This window comes from Acanthopagrus latus, chromosome 5 (assembly GCF_904848185.1).
Source record: "Acanthopagrus latus isolate v.2019 chromosome 5, fAcaLat1.1, whole genome shotgun sequence".
Taxonomy (NCBI): Eukaryota; Metazoa; Chordata; class Actinopteri; order Spariformes; family Sparidae; genus Acanthopagrus; species Acanthopagrus latus.
The window spans coordinates 29,143,743-29,164,686 of record NC_051043.1 but is presented as its reverse complement, the minus strand read 5'-3'; the positions used below and the strand labels follow the sequence as shown (position 1 = coordinate 29,164,686).

Sequence of the window (20,944 nt, the reverse complement as noted above, 5' to 3'; positions counted from 1 at the left end):
GGAGAATTTCAGGAGATTTTGCTGATGGATTGAGTACAAACCTGCTTCCTGACATGAGATGAAGCCACCAATCTGCTTGTTTGACGTGCAGATCCACATAGCGTGTTTGAAAGGTTTGCAGGCTGAAAGCCTCTGCAACTTATTCTGAGCGTCGGCTGTAGAAGCGCGAACACATTTCACACGCTGTACTTTCAGCTTCTGGCAAAAAAATAACAGTAGTACATTGATTTGTATAATCAAGGTTTGATTTAAAGCATTTATTAGCTTATTCATTAACACATGTATCTATCTTCACTGTCCAAAATTCATTTGGACATCAGCCAAACTAATAACAAATGCAAACTTCTGGTTGAAGCCCTCTGCACACTGTTTGTGCTCATTAAGGATGCTGGATGTGAGCCGCGACACAACAGCTGCCAGCTTACACCGACTTTATTTTAGAGCTTTTTAAACAGCGTTTAATTTTCATTCCGCTCGAGAAAAAAAAAACAAAAACTAATAGGTTATTTCAGCACTACTCAATTACTCCCAGCACCACTCGATCGCTTTCAATTATCCAGCAGACGTACATTTATATTCACTGCATTAGTCTGCGATCTGCATACAGAGAGGAGCGTTTGGACGAAATCATAAATATGACGAGAGGTTTCAATAATTGCACCTTTCATCTGACCATTTCGTTTTACTTCACATATGCAGAAATGAACGCCGTCAATTCAGCAACTTCACAGGCTCATCCAGCTCAGATTTAAGGCTCCCGGCTGAAATCTGGTCGCAAGAAAAAACAGAAATTGGACCCAAAACAATAAGAGACTGACTCTAAAACAGTCCGAGTGGATGGACAGTGTTTCCCAGATGCCGACTACGTTATCATCACCATCGTGTTGCAGCTGTTTTTCTTTCCCCTGATGCAAAATTCAAAAGTTGCGCTACATGTTTACATTACATTTGCATATAAATATCTTAATATAGGATCTGTGTTTTGTAGCAATAAGGAGTCTATGAGGTTTAAATCCTCTGTGCCGCCATGTGTTATATAATGACACATACATTACCTTGTACTTCGTGCCTTACACTAAGCCAAGCTCATCAATATATATTGATAAATTGGCAAACTAATCCTTTACAGGCCAACACACTACTTTCAAACTATCCATCTAACCCTCCCGCTTTCTACATGACACTATGACACATTATGACGGGTTCGCTGCTCTGGTGCACAAACTGTACGCAGAGAAAAGCCAAACTATTGATCAGCCTCATTCCACCCACGTAACCGCAGGGAGAAATGCATGAAATTAGTGAAATGTGACGCTGTTAATGGTCTGCTGGAGCTATGAAATTGGAAAAAAAACCCCAAAACAAAACAGCGTTGTTTGTGCTTTGATGCCCTGGATCAAAGCTGCATTGACTGACGGCGCTACACGCCCTGACTGTATGTGACACGACTCGTAATTATTATTCCAGGGGAGCAAAAAACGTGTTTGTTTACTTCGGAGGCATTTGCATACAGTACAGTCGCTCTCATCTGTACAGAGCTGCAGCTGCATTAACACAGGTGACATTATACATTCACCTGTCTTCATCAAACAACCCGTTCTCCATCTCATTATGTTCCCCTGCACTCCCAGCGGAGGGTGAATGTGACTTTTCACCAAGGTCTCACATAAACCTGCAGCCCGATGAGCCGACATGTGTCGGACATGACACACAGTATGTTTCATGGAACACTTAAACTAATGAAGACAGCAATTAAACTAATTAATGATTCAGTGATGAAAGCTGCACACGGACCTCGACGAGTCCACTGCGTGATATTTATCTTAGTATATTACAGACATGGATCTCATATCGGGTCCATGACAGGATCAGAGCTCTGGGCAGTCAGCTGGTATCGGCTCCAGCCCCTCCCGACCATCAATGGATGGGCGGTTCTGGATGAGGAAACTGGGCCGAGTCGTTATTGAGTTTGGGGATGGCTGCTGTAGTGCACACTCTAGATTCACATCTGGGTTTAAGGAACCAGCTGCAACAAGGTGCAGATGACAACATGGTCAGTGGAGTCCACCTCTCCTGCGCTCTGTTGGCTCAGAACCCGGTCCGCCCATCGAAGTAAGACAGCTTGTTGTGGTGGAGACGGGTCTCTGTAAACATGTGGGTGCATCAGATCCTGCCGTGCATTTCACATCACATCAGCAAGCCTTAAACTCCAGCTGGGTCAGTACCACTCCCGGATCTCTCCCTTCTCCTCCCCGGTGTGGTCCGGCTGGTCAGGATGAACAGGAGAGTGATCGCCTCAAATTCCAGTGATGTTACTCCAGAACCAACACTTTTCCAACGCTGATTAATGTGTTTCTGTCACTGGTAATGTGCGCGTTTCAGCGATAAAGACAGAAAAAAATAACAGATTCAAAAGAAAAATTTCACTTGCTGCCGTGCTCATGACTATAAGATGCTGCGAGGCGATCAAAGCTTCACTTTTGACTTTTGTATTCGTCACTTCTGACAGACACACCAGTGTTGCGCAGCATCGTCGTCTACTTTTAATAAGCTGACTGTCGTTGTCAAGCATTCCCAAAACATCTCTGCTCTCAGGGAACATCTCCTGACTTAATAACGGCTGAGATACGACTGAGTTCCTTTGTGGAGAAACGCTTTTACTTCCCGACCCACAAATTGTTACTGACTGCTTTTCCTCTGGTCCGATTTTATACCCACAACGTGTGTAAGAATTTATAACCATCCACGTCAAACGATGTGATCGACAAATAAAATACATCCTGCAGTCGAGATCATCACAGCGTGAGTAAAGCTGCAGATGTGCTTCACCAGCGGGGGCTCCCGCATCGGACCTTTTACTGGAAATGGTATTTGTAGTAAGCTGTAATCTAGTGCAGATCAACCACTGTGTGTGTGTGTGTGTGTGTGTGTGTGTGTGTGTTTGGATGAGGGAAAAGGACAAAGACACACAGCTTTTCCTCCCACAGTGTGTGATAACTGAGGAGCACTGCTGCACACTGAGTCATTCCGACACACACACAATCAGACACATACAGCCCCTCCTCCTGCCCTTGGCCTTGTCCTTCAGTAACTCTTAGCACACTCATGTATGCACACACACACACACACACACACACACACACACACACACACACACACACACACACACACACACACACACCAGCGAGGTAGCGGCAGCACAGCCACTAGATTGCAGGATTTCATCGCCATAATGAGCAAATATATATTCAGGAAGGGACCAAAATACACCAGGAGATGAGACGCCACCTCCAAGTAGGAAGGATCCATAATTTCATGGTTAATTAAAACTGGATAAACGAAGAGCTAATTGCAGGGAAATGTGATTAATGAAGCGGCGGGTTTCGTTGTCGATGATGCCAGATTGACAATCGCGGTTAAACATCCAGAGAGCGGCTCTATCGCTGTCCTATATTCTGGATCTGGGCTGGTTGCGGCGCGCAGCAGCGGAGCAATAATTCTAACGTGACTTGATTACCGCGAGTATCTGAAGGAACGGTGGAGGAATTTCTGATAAGCTCAGCAGCACAGATTCTAAAAATTATCTTTGTTTGTCTTTCCATTTTTGGTTTCCAAAAAGAAAAGAAAAAAAAATAAATCCATGAGTCATCTGAAAAAAAAAAAGGGAACATATCCAAACCTCTGCCATATTTCAGCAGTCATGTGTGTGTAGTCTCAACCCAACAGTGAGGAATAATTGGAGTTCTGCATTGGCAGAATATACTGCTGCGCTGCACTTCTCTGAATATGTAACTGATGGAGGCAGGGAGACAGAGAGCGAGGGAGAAACGTTGCATTTTGAGAGGAGAAAGGGGGAGAGAGAGAGCGAGAGGAGGGGTCTGCCTCATTCCCATTCATGTGAGGCATAATAAAATAATCTTTTTGATTTGCAGGCAGTAAATTCTCTTTGCTGTCAGCGCCGTGCTGCACATTTTCATCTTGGTTTAAGTGAGGCGCTGCGTCCCTGCCCGCCTGTGTTTGTGGCGTAATGCAGACGGGCTGTGATGTCTTACTGCACCGGACCGCTGTTGTTGTTTTTCCTTTTGTGGCTGCATCAGAAATGCCGCGGCATCGACGTGCACGGGCTCGCAGACTGCACTTTCTTTTCCAGCGCTAGAGCCGACAAGCCGCGCTGCTTCTGGAGGTAACAGGTTCGCTCTGTGACCAGCCTGGACGGGATTGGCCTGATCATGGCCCGGTTTAGCAACCCGTATAATGTCTGAGCTAAATCTGGAGGTCAGGGTCGACTCTCACTACTCATGTGCATCTCCCCTAAGGCTCATGCAGAAGAAATGGAACAGCCAAGTGCAAGGGTAACCCTGCAAAAACACAACAGAAAGACTTGCTCCAGACAGCGATGTGGACATTGCAGTCCATTGCTACCAAGCGGAGCATACAGGGGAGCACTAAACAGGTCGGACACGGCTGCTGCTGCTGCTGCTGCTGCTGCTGCTTCAGCCACATGCAATCAAATGACCTTCACATTAAACAGCAGGCAGCGCCGGGCCTGGACTCGCCTAAAATGTGTGTCACAAGGACACGGTGATAGAAAGTGAAAGTGCCTTCACACGTTGTGCTCGCAACGTTTTATTTTCCCTTTGTAAGCCTCAGGCACAAACACATGATGCACACACCAGATTTACTCCTTATATTCACACGGCACAGATGTGTGAAACATCACGTGGTGAAAAGTCTTCTCTCGTTTAAAACTGTTGTGTAACAAATGAAAAAAAAGGATTTATCACCCCTCCGCTTTGATTCAGTCAGTTGTGATTGAACAGTGCCCAACAATACAACTGATGAGATTTTGTGATGCACTGGGAAAAAAAAACAAAAAAAAAACTGTTGTGTCATTTTCAACCTGTCTAGAACTTTAGTTGGATGTTGGATGTTGGAAGACCAACAACGCTCAACTCATCGGAGCCAAGCAGATGTAAACAAAATGGAGTTCAGCACATTGTAGCGTCAAAACGAGTCTGGAGAAAAACTGTCAACACAGGATTTCTATTCCTCAGACAGAACTGGAGGTGAGATTTTAAGTTTCGGTCAGATCAAATCAACTGTATTCCTACATCCTCAGTGGGCTTTATGATCTGTACAGTCAACATCTTCTGTCCTTGAACCCTCTTTTACCATCTCTAACAGTAGCATGCTAGTTAGCATTAGCCTCAAGGGCAAGAATGTTTATCATCGCTTGGCAGCTACTCTGACGACTCTGAAAGTACTGATGCAATCATCCAGATTGTACTTCGTCAAAATCAAACATATTTTGATATAAACATGGCGAAACTTGTTATTTAGTGGCCTCTCCAAGGGTGAGTTGGTGAATTAGCTGATGAGTTAATGACGAGCATGCTAGCTAGAGAAAAAATACAATAGCTCTAAATTATGATAGCGCTGTTGCTATCCTTATTTTTGGAGAAATTTCTACTCCATTCACTTCAAGATCACAACGGTCCAGACAGTTTTCTGTTGGTCTGCGGCACAGATTTGAATGTCACATCTCGCTACAGATGAAGTTGACATAAGAAAACGTGGGCTTACTTCACCCCTTCTGAAACGAATTAATCAAATAAAATGGTTTCATAGCCAAATTGTCCATGAACATGCCTCAACTCACGTACAGGTCACACTGATTGAGTTAACAAAAGCAACTGACGAGTCATTTCCACAGTTCAGAGCGTTTGCTGAGTCGGACTGAACACTTGAACGAGAACACCTCAAAGGCAAAAACAGAGATTCATGATAAGAATACAAAAATGTCCTGAATGAGGCTCCTTGATTGACAGACTTGTCTTCGTCCATTATCTGCCGTCGTCTCTTTGTCTCCTCACAAGGTTAAAGAATTTCCTGCTCATCCTTATCTGAGCTTTTCACAGTGTAAAACAATTGTGAACAGCAGGTTCACACCGTGGACGACCCAGCCGAGGGACCCGGAGGATATTCTGATCAGTTACACCGACTCAGCAGAACGCACAGCTGTGATTACTGCGTGCTCAGCACTTTTAACGAACCATATGAAGCTGACATATTCACCCAAATTAGTTTTTTCCATTGTTGGAGTCACTCCTCACCTCTGTGACGAGGTCCGGACAGCTTCCTAAATAAATTCACGGTTCAAGAATGATGACGAGCGTCGTGCCTGCAGGAGAAGGTTGCACTCTCCTCTGAATCGCATCAATCAAAACATTCGTACTGAGCAACAGAGCTGAACTCACTAACATTAGATTTTCTTGCTCTCTCATTCTTTTGGAATCCTTCATTGGGAAACATCACAGACCACCCGGTGTGCCAGACGTGCTCAGTAGAGTTCAGACACTTCGCTCTCAAACGGTTTCCTCTCGCTGTGAGTGGAGTGCAGAAGTGATCAGCGTGTCTGGTGTGGCTAGTGAGTGGAAACTAGTTGAATTCGGAGGGGGTGGTGTTTTTTCTGTACCGTTTCTGAAGCTAATTTTAAGGTTTGCACTTGCTGAACTTCTGGTCCCAAACCAACAAACTCTCACTCCTGAGTCGTCAAGTACGAGAGTTTGGTTAAGAACCCTTCAGCTTCAAATTATGATGCTCGACCTGCTGCTCTTAAATCAGTTATACATGTGAAGGACTGCACAGTCAAGTTCAGCCCATCAGCTACCAAAATAAAGCTTGATGACAAACATTTCACATACTGTAACTTTTGGACTGCACAAAAACTACTAGGTTAGGTTTCGGCAACACAACTGCTTTGGTAGGTTTAGGCAATAAAATTACTATGTTAAACAAAACTACTTGGTTACCTTTTAGGCAACAGGAATACGTGGTTAGGTTTAGGAAACAAAATTACTTGGTTAGGTTTAGGAAACAAGACAACTTGTGTAGGTTTAGGCAACAATGCTTAAAATCAATGTGTTTACACACAGGATACAAACCCTGATCTCCAGCTGGAAAGTAGAACCTTACGTACCCGACTCCCCCCTGACTTGGACGTTTCCTGTACTTTATACTGCTACTACTAGCTTCAAGAAATGATGTGTAACTATGGTGGCAAACTTCAAAGTGTAGGACAACTGACCAGGCTGCTGTATCAGACGTACTGCGAGTGAGAACAAGCTTTTTGAAACACTCTTTTTCAAGCCTTTCATCTCCTGATACCATCTTGAAAAGGTCCACTGTGAGAGTGAACTACTAAAATGACCCTGATAAATAAGACATGAGGGTTACACACAGTCCCATGTGGTGTGCGGTTCATATGCAGTTCCAGTGTAGCTAAGGAGGAACAACACTGTGAGCTCTCATTCCTTCCAGTAGCTAAAATTTGGATTTTCGTCTCAAGACAATTAGTCAGATCCCTTCTGGAGGTTCCGTTTATCAATTAGTTAATTGCCCTCAGACCTGTACTGTACCTCTGTACCTCTGAACACCTTCACTGGGAACAATAATCCACCTTCCCTCACAGAGCACTGACTCACATCCATCCCCTTTACAAAGGAGCTCAGAGGACATTTGCACATTTGGAAGACAAATGGCAGTGTGGTGTCCAGGTTACAAGCTGAAGAGAGCTGCAAATACAGTTAGGGAGGCGTAGAGGCATCATCCGCTCCTCGGCTCATTTTTCACAAGGGAAGAAGATTGACACTTCAGTTCTCTGGAAATATTTGATATTATATCTAACAGTCTGAGAGGTGCCTTTATGTTTATTCAGCATTATGTTCAATAGAGTGTGTGCATTTATCTGTCAGTGGTAAACCTTAAAGTGATATTTAACGGCTCTTTCTTGAAATGTCACGCATTACAGATGAGATTTAAAGTTTTGTTTTCGGGCAAAAGTGTCTAAAAATGCTTCAAAAGCAGCAGCTCGGTCCAAACGTGTTCAAATCCATCTTCACAGCCAAATCGGCTCAACGACTATAATGTCTTTCCCCGTCGTAAAATTATAGAGCCAACACTATTATACCCAGTAATTCTTTATGTATTCATCTTTGAGAAGCAATACAAATGTCAGCTACATGCATCATTTGAGTCATCTGGTGTTTTTGTTCCCTCTTATCCAGTTTCTGCTCTGCGTATCTTTGTTTGTACGTGATTTGAAGCCACCTGGCACGGCATTCGAAGAAAGCTTAGAAAGAAAGATACATGAGGGGCAGTATGTTTCGTACATGTGGTACCTCCATCTGTCGTTAAACCGAGGCGAACAAGCGGTAGCGCGATTATGCAAATACATTTTTTGCACATACATCACGGCCACGTGTGAGTCACAGTTTAGCCTTCCTGCACGGTGCATCCGTCTGCGGACCAGACTATGTTAATGTCCCGTTGCGCTTGTCACATTACACATTCCATTTGTCTAAATTACTACTTCTATGTGTTGGTCTGTGGTGCATTTAGCAATTGATGCTCTCGACTCTTGTATCAGTACTTAACTACTGCATAAACACTGAGGAAACAAAGTGTGTATTGCTGCATTTGGAAGATAAATATAGTTACTGTTTTTGTAGTTTGTGCGATGATACCACCATGTGTTTCCTCCCAGCGGTGAGATAAAGTGGATCCCCACCTACAGTAAGTGTATGCCGGGTATTAAAACTATGAAAAGCAAACGTTGATTGCACGCTGTAATGGATATGGAAAAGTCAGGCCATCACAGTTCGATCTGTTCCCTAAACTTCTCACTTTCACTTCGCTTTTTTTGCCTGCCAACATCCTCGAAAATCTCCCGGGTCCAGGCTGGCAGCCTGACACCCGTTTCCACCGGCTTCATTTCATCATGTCTTCATTAGAGACTGAGTTAATGAATAAACTCACTTGTTTTCCTGAGTTGTTGGTTGTTGCTACTCTGAGAAAAATGGAAAGTCATCCAGTTGTCTTTGCTGCAGCGACGGCACCAATAATACCACAAGGGTTGGACAGAGCTGAGCTCTAGATTCGTGCGTGTTTTCCTTCCCTGAACTTTTGTTCCATCCCTGGTGCTTTCAGGCCAAATGCGGTTTACGGTGCTATGCATGCTATAAGAGATGTGTGTATTCGCTGTAAGTAGATGTGTGCCAAGTGTGCAGTATGTTGGATGTTGCTCAAGGAGAGGTTTAGGCAACGAAGCATAAGACTGCAGTCACTTCTCATTCAGTCAAGACACCTGTGCCATCTCCAGCGCGACCGCTGCAGCTCTCCACCAGGTTCCAGTGGCCTGATTTTAACTTAAACTGGCAGCTGAATAAACTGACAGGCGAACGTCACAAAACCCAAGTCTGCACACGTGAACATTTACACTGTAATGGATATTACTTCTGCTTGACAAAGTACTAATTGGTGCATTGGATAGTAAGCGCAACATATAATATAATGAGAGAACTTGTTTAGATAATGTCCTCACTGATGAAAGTCTGGATCCCTGAGAGGCTGAAGGGAAGATGTGCTACACTTTTCCTACACGTAAGATTAAAAGTGTGATGTTAAGGTGTCAGTCTTGAGATCTTCACTGTAGTTATATATAGTAGAAAACTGTCTAGTTAGCTTCAATCGGCTGATTAATTCCTTTCTTCACAGTAAAAACGTGGCTGTGGGAGTCCGTCCTGCACTTCTCTCCAGACTGAAATATCTCAACAAGTATCAGATGGATTTGCATGAAATGTTGCACATATATTTGTGGTTCCCAGAGGATGAAGCCTACTGACTTTGGTGATCGCTTGACTTTTCCCATTTGTGTCACCAGCAGATCAAATTGTTCATTATCCTGTGAAATATCTCATCTCTGCTCGATGCTTTATGGCTCCTAGATGATGTTTCCGATTGAATTTACTGATCCTCTGACTTTACCCCAAGTGTCACCGTGAGGTTGCCAGTAGTAATTATGAGTGAAATGCCTCAGAGGCCTCTGGATGGATGTCATCAGGTTTGGCACAGATGTTCATATTCGCAATAACGATGATGGCGATACTCCACCATCATTGCTTTATGGTCAAATTCAAATCAAACGAATGACACTTCTGTTAGCCTCACAGCTATTTTGTTTTGACCTCAATCAGTGAGTTTTTAGCAAGATAATAAGCAGAAATAAGATGACAAACATTACCTGCTTACCATCAGCATTAGCATTGTCATTTTGAGCATGTTAGCAAGCTGACGTTAGACTCACAGCTGCGCATCTAATAGCGCTGCTAGCATGGCTGCAGACTCAGAGCCAACAGGGACGTAACGCCACCAGAATACAACTACAGTCTTCTACTTTTGGCTACAGAGCAGCTTCCAGGGAGCAGTTCCTGGTTTAAATGCTTTTTTTTTTTCCAAGGGCATCTTCACAGCTATTGTAGAGGCAGGGGGCACTTACTCTTTCACATTTCCCTCTTTCAGCTGCTGTGAGGATTTGATTCACCAACACAACTATCAAAAGAAGGATTCTCAGAGCTCTCGTCTGCCGCCAGCTTAGCAGGGTCCATTATACAGGTGAGACGCCTCCATGGATTTTTGCTTGGTATCACCTTGAGAATGAAAATAAACAGGAAATACAAACTGTGTGTTGCAGATACGCCCGTGGTGAATTGGTGTGGTGGTCAAAGAGCCCATGTTTTCCTCTGGCATTCATGTAATTTCATGACGTATGCATGTGCAGCCTTGTAATCTGCCCTGAAACATGCAAAACCAACCATGATCCACGTTCTGTGGCCATCATTAGACCTACTTTAATGAATGTAGCAGTGAGGGGGAACAAAGGCTCCTCCTGTGCTGCTTAAACATTAAAACTACCATCTCCTGGTTGAGGTGGGCAGAAGAAAGCATCTGAGGAACCATCTATGCAAAGTGTGGTTGTGACGAGTGTCTACAGCAGAGCGGACAAGACAACACACTGAGACCAATAAAAACATGTTCACAAGCGGAGCTGTGTGTGAACGCAGAGCGCCGTTTTCTTCGATTAACAGTGTCGCCTCATGCTGCATCTCTGCAAGGGGCATTTCATCAAACGCAGAGCTGTCCGGGTTTATACGAGCTGCCTCTCGGATACTCAACTCTATTTCTCAGATGTAATTTGGACGGAGGTGAGGGGCAGTAACTCAGTGGGTGCTCGGGAGCTCAGTGCGATACTGGGCAACTCCTCCAACTGTTTCCAATAGAGTTTAATAGATGGTGATACATAGTGCATCGGTCGTGCATCACCTTGTGGACCGGGATGCATTTTGTTTACTGATCAGATGTTTGGCTTTATGAATGTTAACTGAAACCTTCCCTTGATTTTATTTTAATACTGATTGTATCTAATGAAAGTTGGTTTGGTTATTCGTTCCTTTAATAATAACGATGATATCCTTTTTATAATCTGACAGCTTTGGCCAGGGATTTCTGCAAAAATGATTCTGGCAACTATGAATGGAAGCTGATAAAAATACACAACATATGAGTCATGGGGATTCAACACAACGTCTTTCTGTGGTGTGATTTACTGTCCAAACATATGTTGGTGTGTGTATACTTTCACAGACGGCATAAACACACAGATTCACACAGCAGTGACCATAATAGATCAGCTTGAAGTTGATTTAAGATTTGAAACAGTCTCATTGTGTAGCACTTGATATATTTTTAACTTAAGACCAGCTCCTAATTAATGAGTGGGAGCAGCTTGTGGCGTTCCCATCTCAGCCAATCAGGGTGCAACAACAGCCTTCTTGTGAAGGCTTAAGAGAAGTCGAGTCAGACTGGTTCTGATTCTGTCCTTGACTCTCTGCAGATCTGTTGGGATCTCTTTTCTGGCCCTGTTTTTTCTAGTTGAGGGAAGTTGTGTGTGTGTGTGTGTGTCAACAAGTCGACCTGCATCAAGTGTGTCTCACCTGTCAAACAGCCCGACGCCTGCAGGTCATCTTTAGTTGACTGAACACCTTCAGTGCTCCCGTTTAATTTCACTAACATACATCGGACCATTTCTCTGTCCACCAGCTAATTCATTAATTGTGCTCAACATTTCAGTACTTTAATAATAAACACATTATGTCAGAAAATGTGTTTACTCTTAGTGACAAAAAGTAAATAAAAAAAGCAAATATTTTACATTTTGCATTAAAATTTTTAGATTATCGGCCTGGCTGATGTTCTGTGTTCTTTGTGTGTCTTCTGAATTAAATAAAATCTTTTTAAATGAACTCTGATGCAGCATCCTTCTTCTGTCTGTAGTCGCCTCTCTGCTGTCTCACGCAACGTCCCGCCCACAACAATATCTGACCGGTTACCCGTCACAAGCCAGAGCTTATTATCACAGAATCATGTGAATCTGCAAAGTAACTTCAATTATTTTGTGGAGTGGAAGTACCCACACCTGTCCTCTATCTGCTTAATTAGCCCCGCCCTTTTACCTGAGTGCGTTCCCTCCTCACCTGCGCGTCATCTCCCTGTTTTGTAGTGGTTTTCCGTTCATTAACCGTGTGTTTCTCAACACCACCTGCACATCATTCTATCATTTATTTGGTTTGTCCTCTCGTTCTTTGTTCCCCTGATGTTCCTTTGTGTTTGTCTGTTCCCTGTATCGCCCTTATCCAGAATAAAACCTCATACCTTTTAAAAAAAATTGTACCCAAGCACAGAGCTTAAGTAAAATGTAATTACGTCTCATCACTGCTTATTTAAGATTTTTATTTTTTACTGCAAATGTTTAACAGTTATCTGTGTCGACCCTGAGGGAAAAATTGCAATAACCATTTTAAAAACCACTCGGCAGAATCAGAACCACGTCCCCGACTGGCAAACCTGCAGCCTGAATACAGATTTATTCGTTTCTTGGGTTTGTTTCATGTCAAATTATCCCCTGAACATATTTCTGTTCTGCATATTTCACTATTGAACAAACCGAACCAAAACACAACGACGCTGGTCCAAACATGTACACGCTATTTCACCTTGGTAATCCTCAGAGCCCTGAGAACATGCTACGTGACACTCCCTCCCCGCATGAGAGCAGGTTATCACAGCAACTAGCATGACCAGCAGCGTGTACAGTTGTCAGATACCATCAGCTCAACCAGGTCCAGACGCGGGCCGCGCCAGGCCATACGCACTCCCACAGTCTCTGGAGGCGGTGCTGCCGCGTGTATTTTTAGCCGGTGCCACCTTATAAGCACAGCCTGGTCGCATCACATCTGTGTAGTTTAAGTGGAGCCCCTCTCCTGTGAGGGCAATGTGCCCTTTTACCAGGAGCCTAAGGTCAGCCTGCAGACCCAACGCAGATTTATAGTGACACTTGGGGGAAAAAAAAAAAAAAAACCACAAAGATGAAAAGATGTGTGAGGCAGGTCCTGATGTTGTCGTCCTGCTTCAGAAAGCCAAACCACAGATAATGTACAGTAAGACTGAATATCATGTTTACCTTTGTGTGGTCAAAAATGTTGAGTTTTATATAATAAAGATTGCTGCTGGTAAATGTGCTGCAGCTAATTAGCAATTTAGCCTACAAACTGACGTCAGCGATGCACTTTTACCAGGTGATAGTTTGGTTTCATGGCCCGTGTACCACACAGAATAACACAAGGCCAATAGTTTGTAGTAACGCAGCTCTGTGAGGTCATCATGGGCGCAGCAGTGTTCAGCAGGTACAATGTTTACAATCAGTCCTGCGTGTCAGCATGTTAACATTTAAGGGTGAAGATGAGAAATCAGCTGATCCTTTTTGTATTTATTACAAATCCCCTCACGGCTCCATGAACGTCCGTCTGTCTGCCACACATTTCAAGCCAATCCATCCAATAATTGAGAGATTTCACTCAAATACTTGAATGTCAACCTGCTGCTAGTGCTACATGAAAGGTCAGGCGATCACCAAAGTCAATATGATCCATCCTCTGGGGATCCTGAACGTCTGAGCAAAATGTCAATGCAGCTGTTGAGATAAATCAGTCCGGACCGGAGCGCAGGACAGACCACCAGACTGAGCAACAAAGCCGTCTATGGATGAAGTCAGCAACTGAAATCTGTGCTCTTTCACTGGGTGATGATTTTCGCGATGATGATTCAATCGAGAGAGTTCAGAGTCCATCAGAGTGTTGACCGACATCATTGGTGCAGAACATGTCTGAGTCTATGAATACACTAAATTCCACCAGATCTGTGTTCGGTCCGTCTCCGCGTTGCGTATCTACTCTGCTCTGGCAGTCCGGACCTTTCTAGACTTCTATTCCCACTGGATACCAAAGCACGGCGCATCAATTTATCCATTCAGCACAGAGCAGGCAGATAGTCAGACGCCCAAACAACAACACAACATCCGGTTAATTTTCTTAATGGACCACTGTTGACGGAGCGAAACGTTTCCCTCTTCGATAAAAAGCATGTCCCTCCATGACTGACCCCATTTTCCATTTAAAAAGAGGTGTTGATACAGTATTTAAAATCTACTGCGAATGTCTTGCTTATAACTTAATTCACCCACTTCATTTAACGACTCATCTTTTAAAGATGCTCGGTTGTGTAAAACTGGACTCATCTCCATGATCCAAATACATAATAGATGACGCAAAAACAGAATCCAGAGGCTGCAGCCAGTGAACCCTCAGAGGGACGCCGAGTATCTGCAGCAGAAGAGAGTGAAGGATAGTAAACCCCCCCCACCACAATCTCCATCTCTCCTGGAACAGATATTAACCCCACGGTGGATTTAATTTGAATAGCGGTGTGGCTCAGAGGAGATGCTCTATCAGCTCTGAACTCCTCCCGTGGCTCTCGTTCTGACAGGATTCTGCAGCGAGTTCCACAACATCGAGATTTTTCTGTCTTCGTCCCGCCGAGGTCCATTAGCGGGCTGATGTTGGCAGCTGATTTGTGAAATGCGCCGTGCACGGGGATGGGAACGCGTCCCTTTGGGCAGATTTGATGGCTGTTGTCCTGGTGGATGGCATCTCGTTAGAAGCAGACACTCCTCGTCAACGATGGGTGTCAAATGGAAACGTGCTACAGCTGAGTTTTGGTTTGATGGATGCCTCACACAGACATTTTTATCGCATCTCACTGCAGCCACAGCGACAATAGTTTTAGGATGGAGCAGCCTGAAGGAAAAATATCCTGAAGTTGAAGCATTTGCATTGAATTTGAGTTGGGCACAAGGCTTTTACACTTAATGAGCTGCATTTTATTGTAGTTTTTATAGGTGTGGATTGCAGGATACATAAAGCCGTGCCTCACTTCATGGCATTATTAAAACAGGCCGCCTGAGCCACGGCACACTGCATCCTGGGATATGCGAGGAGCTTCAGAAAGAGGCTTACAAATCATCCGAGTTTGTAACCTCACGTCTGAAACAAAATGCAGCCTGGTGGCGGGGGGGCAAATACAACACATGCTGATTTATTGAACAGGCTTAGTGACTTAATCCTATTAGTCAAGCTTTCATTTTAAAACTTTAATTTACCTGCCGAGAACAATTTTGTAAAACATTTTCAAGCAACGGTGATACGAGTCGTCGTCCTGGAGAGCAGCGGTGGAAGCTCAGGACGACCAGGTAGAGTTCATGACCCCACGGCGATTAAATCTGACTAATCATACTGTTACTTTATATTACAATTTATAACCTTAGATTTCATTTGTCATTTCTTCTTGGCTGTGTGTCCCGAGTCCTGACAAATGCCTGTTAAACTGTTTGGGTTTTTTTTTTTTTTTGGCATATGCAGATTGTATCCAGATTGATTTTAGGAAGTCTGAATGACCTAAAAAAACAACAACCTCAGGCAATTCAATCTTTGCAGATCGGGTCCCAACCTCCATTTGAAGGTGTTTTTTTTAAAAAATGCGATTAAAAGGCGACGCCACACACTGTACAACGACAAATCAATCACAGGAAGTGCAGCGGAGCAGAATCCACTTAGGACGAACATCTCTTCAAGAGCACTTCGGTTCAAACCCTGTTTTTTTTAAAGCGCTCTATAAATACATTTGACTTTGAACCACTTTCTGTTATTATAATATTAGCAATCTGAAATCGAGACTGATCTTGGTGACGCACTATATTCTGTTAAATGTCAACAAATCAATAATTAATGAATGTATTGTCTGTGTATGAACGTCTGATATCTTGCTCCTCTGTCCGCTATTCACTCCTCCTTCAGTCACTGCAGCACCAAATCTGAGGTAAAACAATCCCCCAGAATGCATCATTTCATTTGTTTAAAAACTGCAGCGAGCAGCTGTTTCAGTCAAAGCAGATTTTCATGGGCCATGTTTTTAAGATTTTACATCTTCAGGGCTGAGAGCCACAGACAGGACAGGGATCTCAATAACAAACATTTTAATATCTGTAGCCTCGTTATTTAAATGTCTTCTGTTTATCAGCTCCTTACAAAGATTATTAGCGACATCAGCGACAAGGATTTTATTTCAAAACGGATCAAAATGAGTTTCGAACACACACTGAGGCACTGGCTAAAATCTGCAGATGTCGCCCGGCACATTGTTGTTGCACATTGTACGATATGTGATCAAAAATAAAGATTCTTCTCGTCTGAAACATGCCTCGTCTTCATCTTTTCCCCAGCACAGACACATTGTGTGTATGTGTGTCTCTGCTGTCAGACTCCACATCCAGAGCTCTGCAGAGATAAAAGCAGCTCCCAGACATTTACATCATAGACTTACAAAGAAACACTGAGCGCGGCCCCTCCCCCACACCCATGGCTTTTTAGATGACACAAGCCATCAAGGTCACCTCACATGAACCGGCGCTGAGCGCTTCGACGAGGAGACCGCGTTCCTGTTAACTCTGCTGCAGCCTGGACGCTTTCTGGTAAAACAACCGTATCCATGTAGAGAACAATTTCCCTGCTGTGCCTGCTAACAGAGCGGCTACGAAGCAGACACAGATTCTACCTGACAGCCAAACACACAATACAAACAGCTTTGATATTGAGAGCAGCTGGAGTAATGCTAAAGGCCAGAGGAAAAGAATACAGCTGCCTCTACATCACACACTTCTCAACGATTCTGCATAAATATGTTTTACTACCAACGTTTACCGCAGAGAATCTTTTTTATTTCCTGAACATCAGCAAGTAATACAAGACCATAAACAGGCTGGATGCCTCACATTCACGCCCGTCCAGACTCTTGTGATATATGTGGGGAAGTAAACTTCATAGGTATTTTGAGGAAAAAGGGTAATGAGTGTGTTTTTGGCGACGTGGAAGTCAGGACCGTATCCTTTTTGGAGGTCTCAGTGTCGTATTGAAATAATAATTTACTCAATCTTGTCTCAGAGAAAAGGACTTTTGTTGGGATATGGCTGTGCTGATTCACACTGTACTTACTGACGCTTTCTGCAGGAAGAAAAGAAAAGAAAAGAAAACGATGTGTGCAAATAAATTCTATTGTGTTAAGTTGATGGTAAACCAGAGAAAACGAGTGCTGGACGTTTGACTTCAGCTCCTTCCATTCGTTTGTTTGCTCACAGAAAACAAAGTAAGATTCACACCCACATGTACAATTCAAGTCTGCAATGCCTTTTGATCATTTCAAGCCACGTTGTGGGAATGTGGCTCTTTTCAGATTTGATCTTATTAAACATGTGTGTGAAATGATGTCATAACTGCCTCCTATGTGTTCAGCCACATCCGTGTGTTTGCTGATTGGTCGGTGGGCTTCTGTGTCAGCAGGATTATACAGAAAACTGTCGGTTGGATTTCTATTGTACTCGGATGGACAATGGATACGAACATTTTGTTAACTTCTCAGGGAATAATGCACAGATTTATTATTCCACATCACAATGGAGATTATGATTTCATCTGCATTGCTGTCTTAGTGGTTGTCTGTTTCAGATATAATAGGCTTAAAGAGGTGATATCACGCTGATGTTCAGGTTCATACTTTTATGTTGGTGTCCTGGCACAATAGATTTACACACTTTTAGTTTTCATAAAGTTATTTTTCTCATGTGGTGCATCTCTGCAGCGTCCCTTTCCACACTGTGTGTTGAACGTTTTAGCTACAGAGTGAGACATCTTGCCTCTGTTCAATCTTTGAGGGTTGCACATTACTTAACAGGCAGGATGTAGCCAATCAGAGGCAGAGTAGGGGCGGGTCTTCCCGAGCAAGGTAGTGAGATCTAAAATAACGCTGCTACAGCAGAAACAACTGTGTGTCTGCTGACTGACTCGAGTGTATATTTTATAATAAATATATAAATATGTATTTTAATATAACGCCGGTTACATAGTGACACACACATGTTACAGAAAAAAGGCTCGACTCCAAACCAGCCATTTCAGGCTGTGCAGCAGTGTTTTCTGGGGGAGAGAGTAACTTTGACTTTGGGCTTTTTCACTTTTCAGACCTTTTTACTCGCACAAAAATGCTTCAGAACACAACAAAAGAAAAGGAAAAAAAAACCCAAAAGCACAATATGACCTCTTTAAAGCCTCCCTCTGCTGTATTTTAGTATTTTTATGATCTCTCATATCTTTCCGATTCCTTTCCTGACAACGTTGAGCCAAGCAGTTCGACAATTTGACTTTTGAGTATGACTATAGAGGAATCCAGGAGCCGTACATCATCCTTCAATAAGATGTTATGAAAGCAGCGGAGCTCCTTTTTAAGAAACAGGGCAGTTTGTACTCTGCAGCTCGTCAACAAACTCCCTGCTGATATTCACGCTGCTCGTCCGTGCCAATATCGACGCTATGACACACTCATGATGTTACCGTAATGACTTAGTATGACTGTTAACAACACTGCTGTTCTCTATAATATCCAGTGTGATATTGGATTGAGTTTGGTTCAGTTAAAGGGAACAGTTGGGCCTTGATGGAGGGATGAATTCATGAGTAATGGCCAAACGTCAGAGTGAACTTTAGGTCCAAGTGGATGTTTGTACCAAATATGAAGAAATTCCCTCACGCAGCTCCTGAGAGTCATCACGCTCATGAGAATGATGCAGACGTACACAGTGCCTCTGTCTGCGGTTATCACTGGTGCAGAGGCATAAAAACAATATGACACTGTGCATCAAACAGTCAGACGGCAAGATGTAAGTAATGGGAAGCACAAACCGCCGCCTAGAACCGAGTCGTATCAGTCGTCGCTCTGATTCGGCGATTCCAGCGCAAGTGATAAAAGTTTCAGCACAATGCTGACAGGAGATAAGAGTACGAGTGCTCCTGCGTCTGAGAGATCGCAGAACAATCTAATCACAGAAACAGTCGCAGAAAGGAGGAGGAGGAAGAGGAGGAGGAGGAGGAGGAGGAGGAGGAGGAGACGAGGGAAGTGGAAAAGGAAGCGAGGCGTGTGGGGACACGGGGCGGATGAGGAGACGGGAACGAAAGAAGACAGGGAGGCAGCGTAGAGATCACTGGGTTAGAGGGGAAAGTACAGTGAAACAAACGGAACAGCAGGACCGGGTGATGAGCGGAGGCAGCCAGAGGAAGCGATAGCGTCTCTTGATGTGTCCTTATCTGCCTCAGTAGCCCAGATTTCTTACACCGATATCTCGCAAACTCCCCAGTAATCAGTCTCTCCACAGACACTTGAAAGGAACGTGGAGGGAAGCGTCCCCCTTTCTGCGTGACACAAACACGAAATCTCAACATGCAACCGTGAAATCGCAACACTGTGATGTGTTTTTTTTGGTTGACAAGAGGGACCAGAAGTTGCTTTTTTGAGTGGTTAAAGGCTACACAGGAAAAAAAAAAAAACAACCAACACACATCACCAGCGGAGCACTTATCGAACAGAGAACGACAGGCCACATAATTGCGGCTGTCAAACACATCATGTACTCCCGATTTACATGACAGGGGAGGGCTGGGAGGGCCGGATACCTCACAATGTGGTGTTCAATGCGTCAGACCACAGCGCTGTCACTGTCGCATTGTTCATTGGTGTAGAAATGTGGCGCCGCTGTTTATCTGTCAGCCTTTCTGGGGAGCGATGGGGGGGAGCGGGGGCGGTCACACTGGTGTTGGAAGGGGGGGGGCAGAAAATCCATTAAGAGTGAGGGTTGGCGTATGAGACTGGCGAGCTGTGGACGGATGTGTGCATGTTTGTCAGTGATTATCGACACCGTGGGGAGACATGCAGCAGGACGGAGCTCAGTGTTGCACAGGAGGACTCACATTGTCTGCTCTGAGCTTCTTGGCAGGGCAGCCTCCATCCACAGGATGTAGCATGTAATACAGCCGCACTTTGTTGGCATGTTTCCGACTCTGAGAGAAAAGAAAGAAAGAAAGAAAGAGGGGGAAAATATCAGAATAGTCTCATTCAAGAGGCAGGAAATCACACAAGTGGTTAGCAGACACTTCACCAGTTAATATCCTCTCTAAGACAAGGTCACCAACATTTTTCATTCCAAACTGTAAACAGGACTCGCTTCACTTTCTGTGTATGATAACTTCTCATAATTAACTGTAATCAAGTTTCTCATCTCCCACAATTCAAACTTGGTTCACAAATGATTTTCTAAATGTTAGCAGCGTAGTGATGGACACTTTATAACACGCACGCATGTTCAAACAAGGCAGCGTGTCGTTTAAATAACCTCTTGAGAGACAAACCACGTTTGTACACCGGTGCAGCAGAGCGTTAATAAGGCAGCATTAACACACCTCCTTACAGAGTTATCCACATACACACGCACGCTTTCAAATGAATTAATTCATGAATTGATGTTGTTTGTTAAATTAAAAGGTTGCGCATGGTGTATCTTAATTTCCAGTCGTGTCTCATTTGGTATTTCAGCAGATTAATTTACCCTTAATTAACGGTTTAGCAGTAAAAACTGGAGGAAAAGAGTAAAAAATAGTGCGTCTTTTCTATTCGTTCAATCCGTAATCAATCCTGAATCGAATCTGACACCAAAGAATCAGAAACGAATTGAATCACAATGTGTTCAGGGAGCAATTGTGGTCACGGTTTAAAAAAATATATACATTGAGTGTTTGCAGGACACAGAGGTCACATCCCGACACTTTGACCTTTC

The 20,944-nt window shown here is 43.8% G+C and overlaps 1 protein-coding gene and 1 long non-coding RNA gene across 2 annotated transcripts in view; one reads left to right on the top strand and one right to left on the bottom strand.

Moving 5' to 3' along the window:
• The window catches only part of zmat4a (zinc finger, matrin-type 4a), a 96,055-nt gene that overhangs the window by 38,304 nt on the left and 36,807 nt on the right, over nt 1–20,944 (bottom strand). The window contains exon 3 of the mRNA XM_037099575.1: nt 20,082–20,171. Within this exon, the coding sequence (XP_036955470.1) occupies nt 20,082–20,171 (90 nt within the window). The remainder of the gene's footprint in view (nt 1–20,081; nt 20,172–20,944) is intronic.
• Nucleotides 10,358–10,983, top strand: LOC119020312. Its single transcript, XR_005075281.1, has 3 exons — nt 10,358–10,452; nt 10,532–10,667; nt 10,768–10,983. It is a non-coding gene; the product is annotated as an uncharacterized LOC119020312 (long non-coding RNA).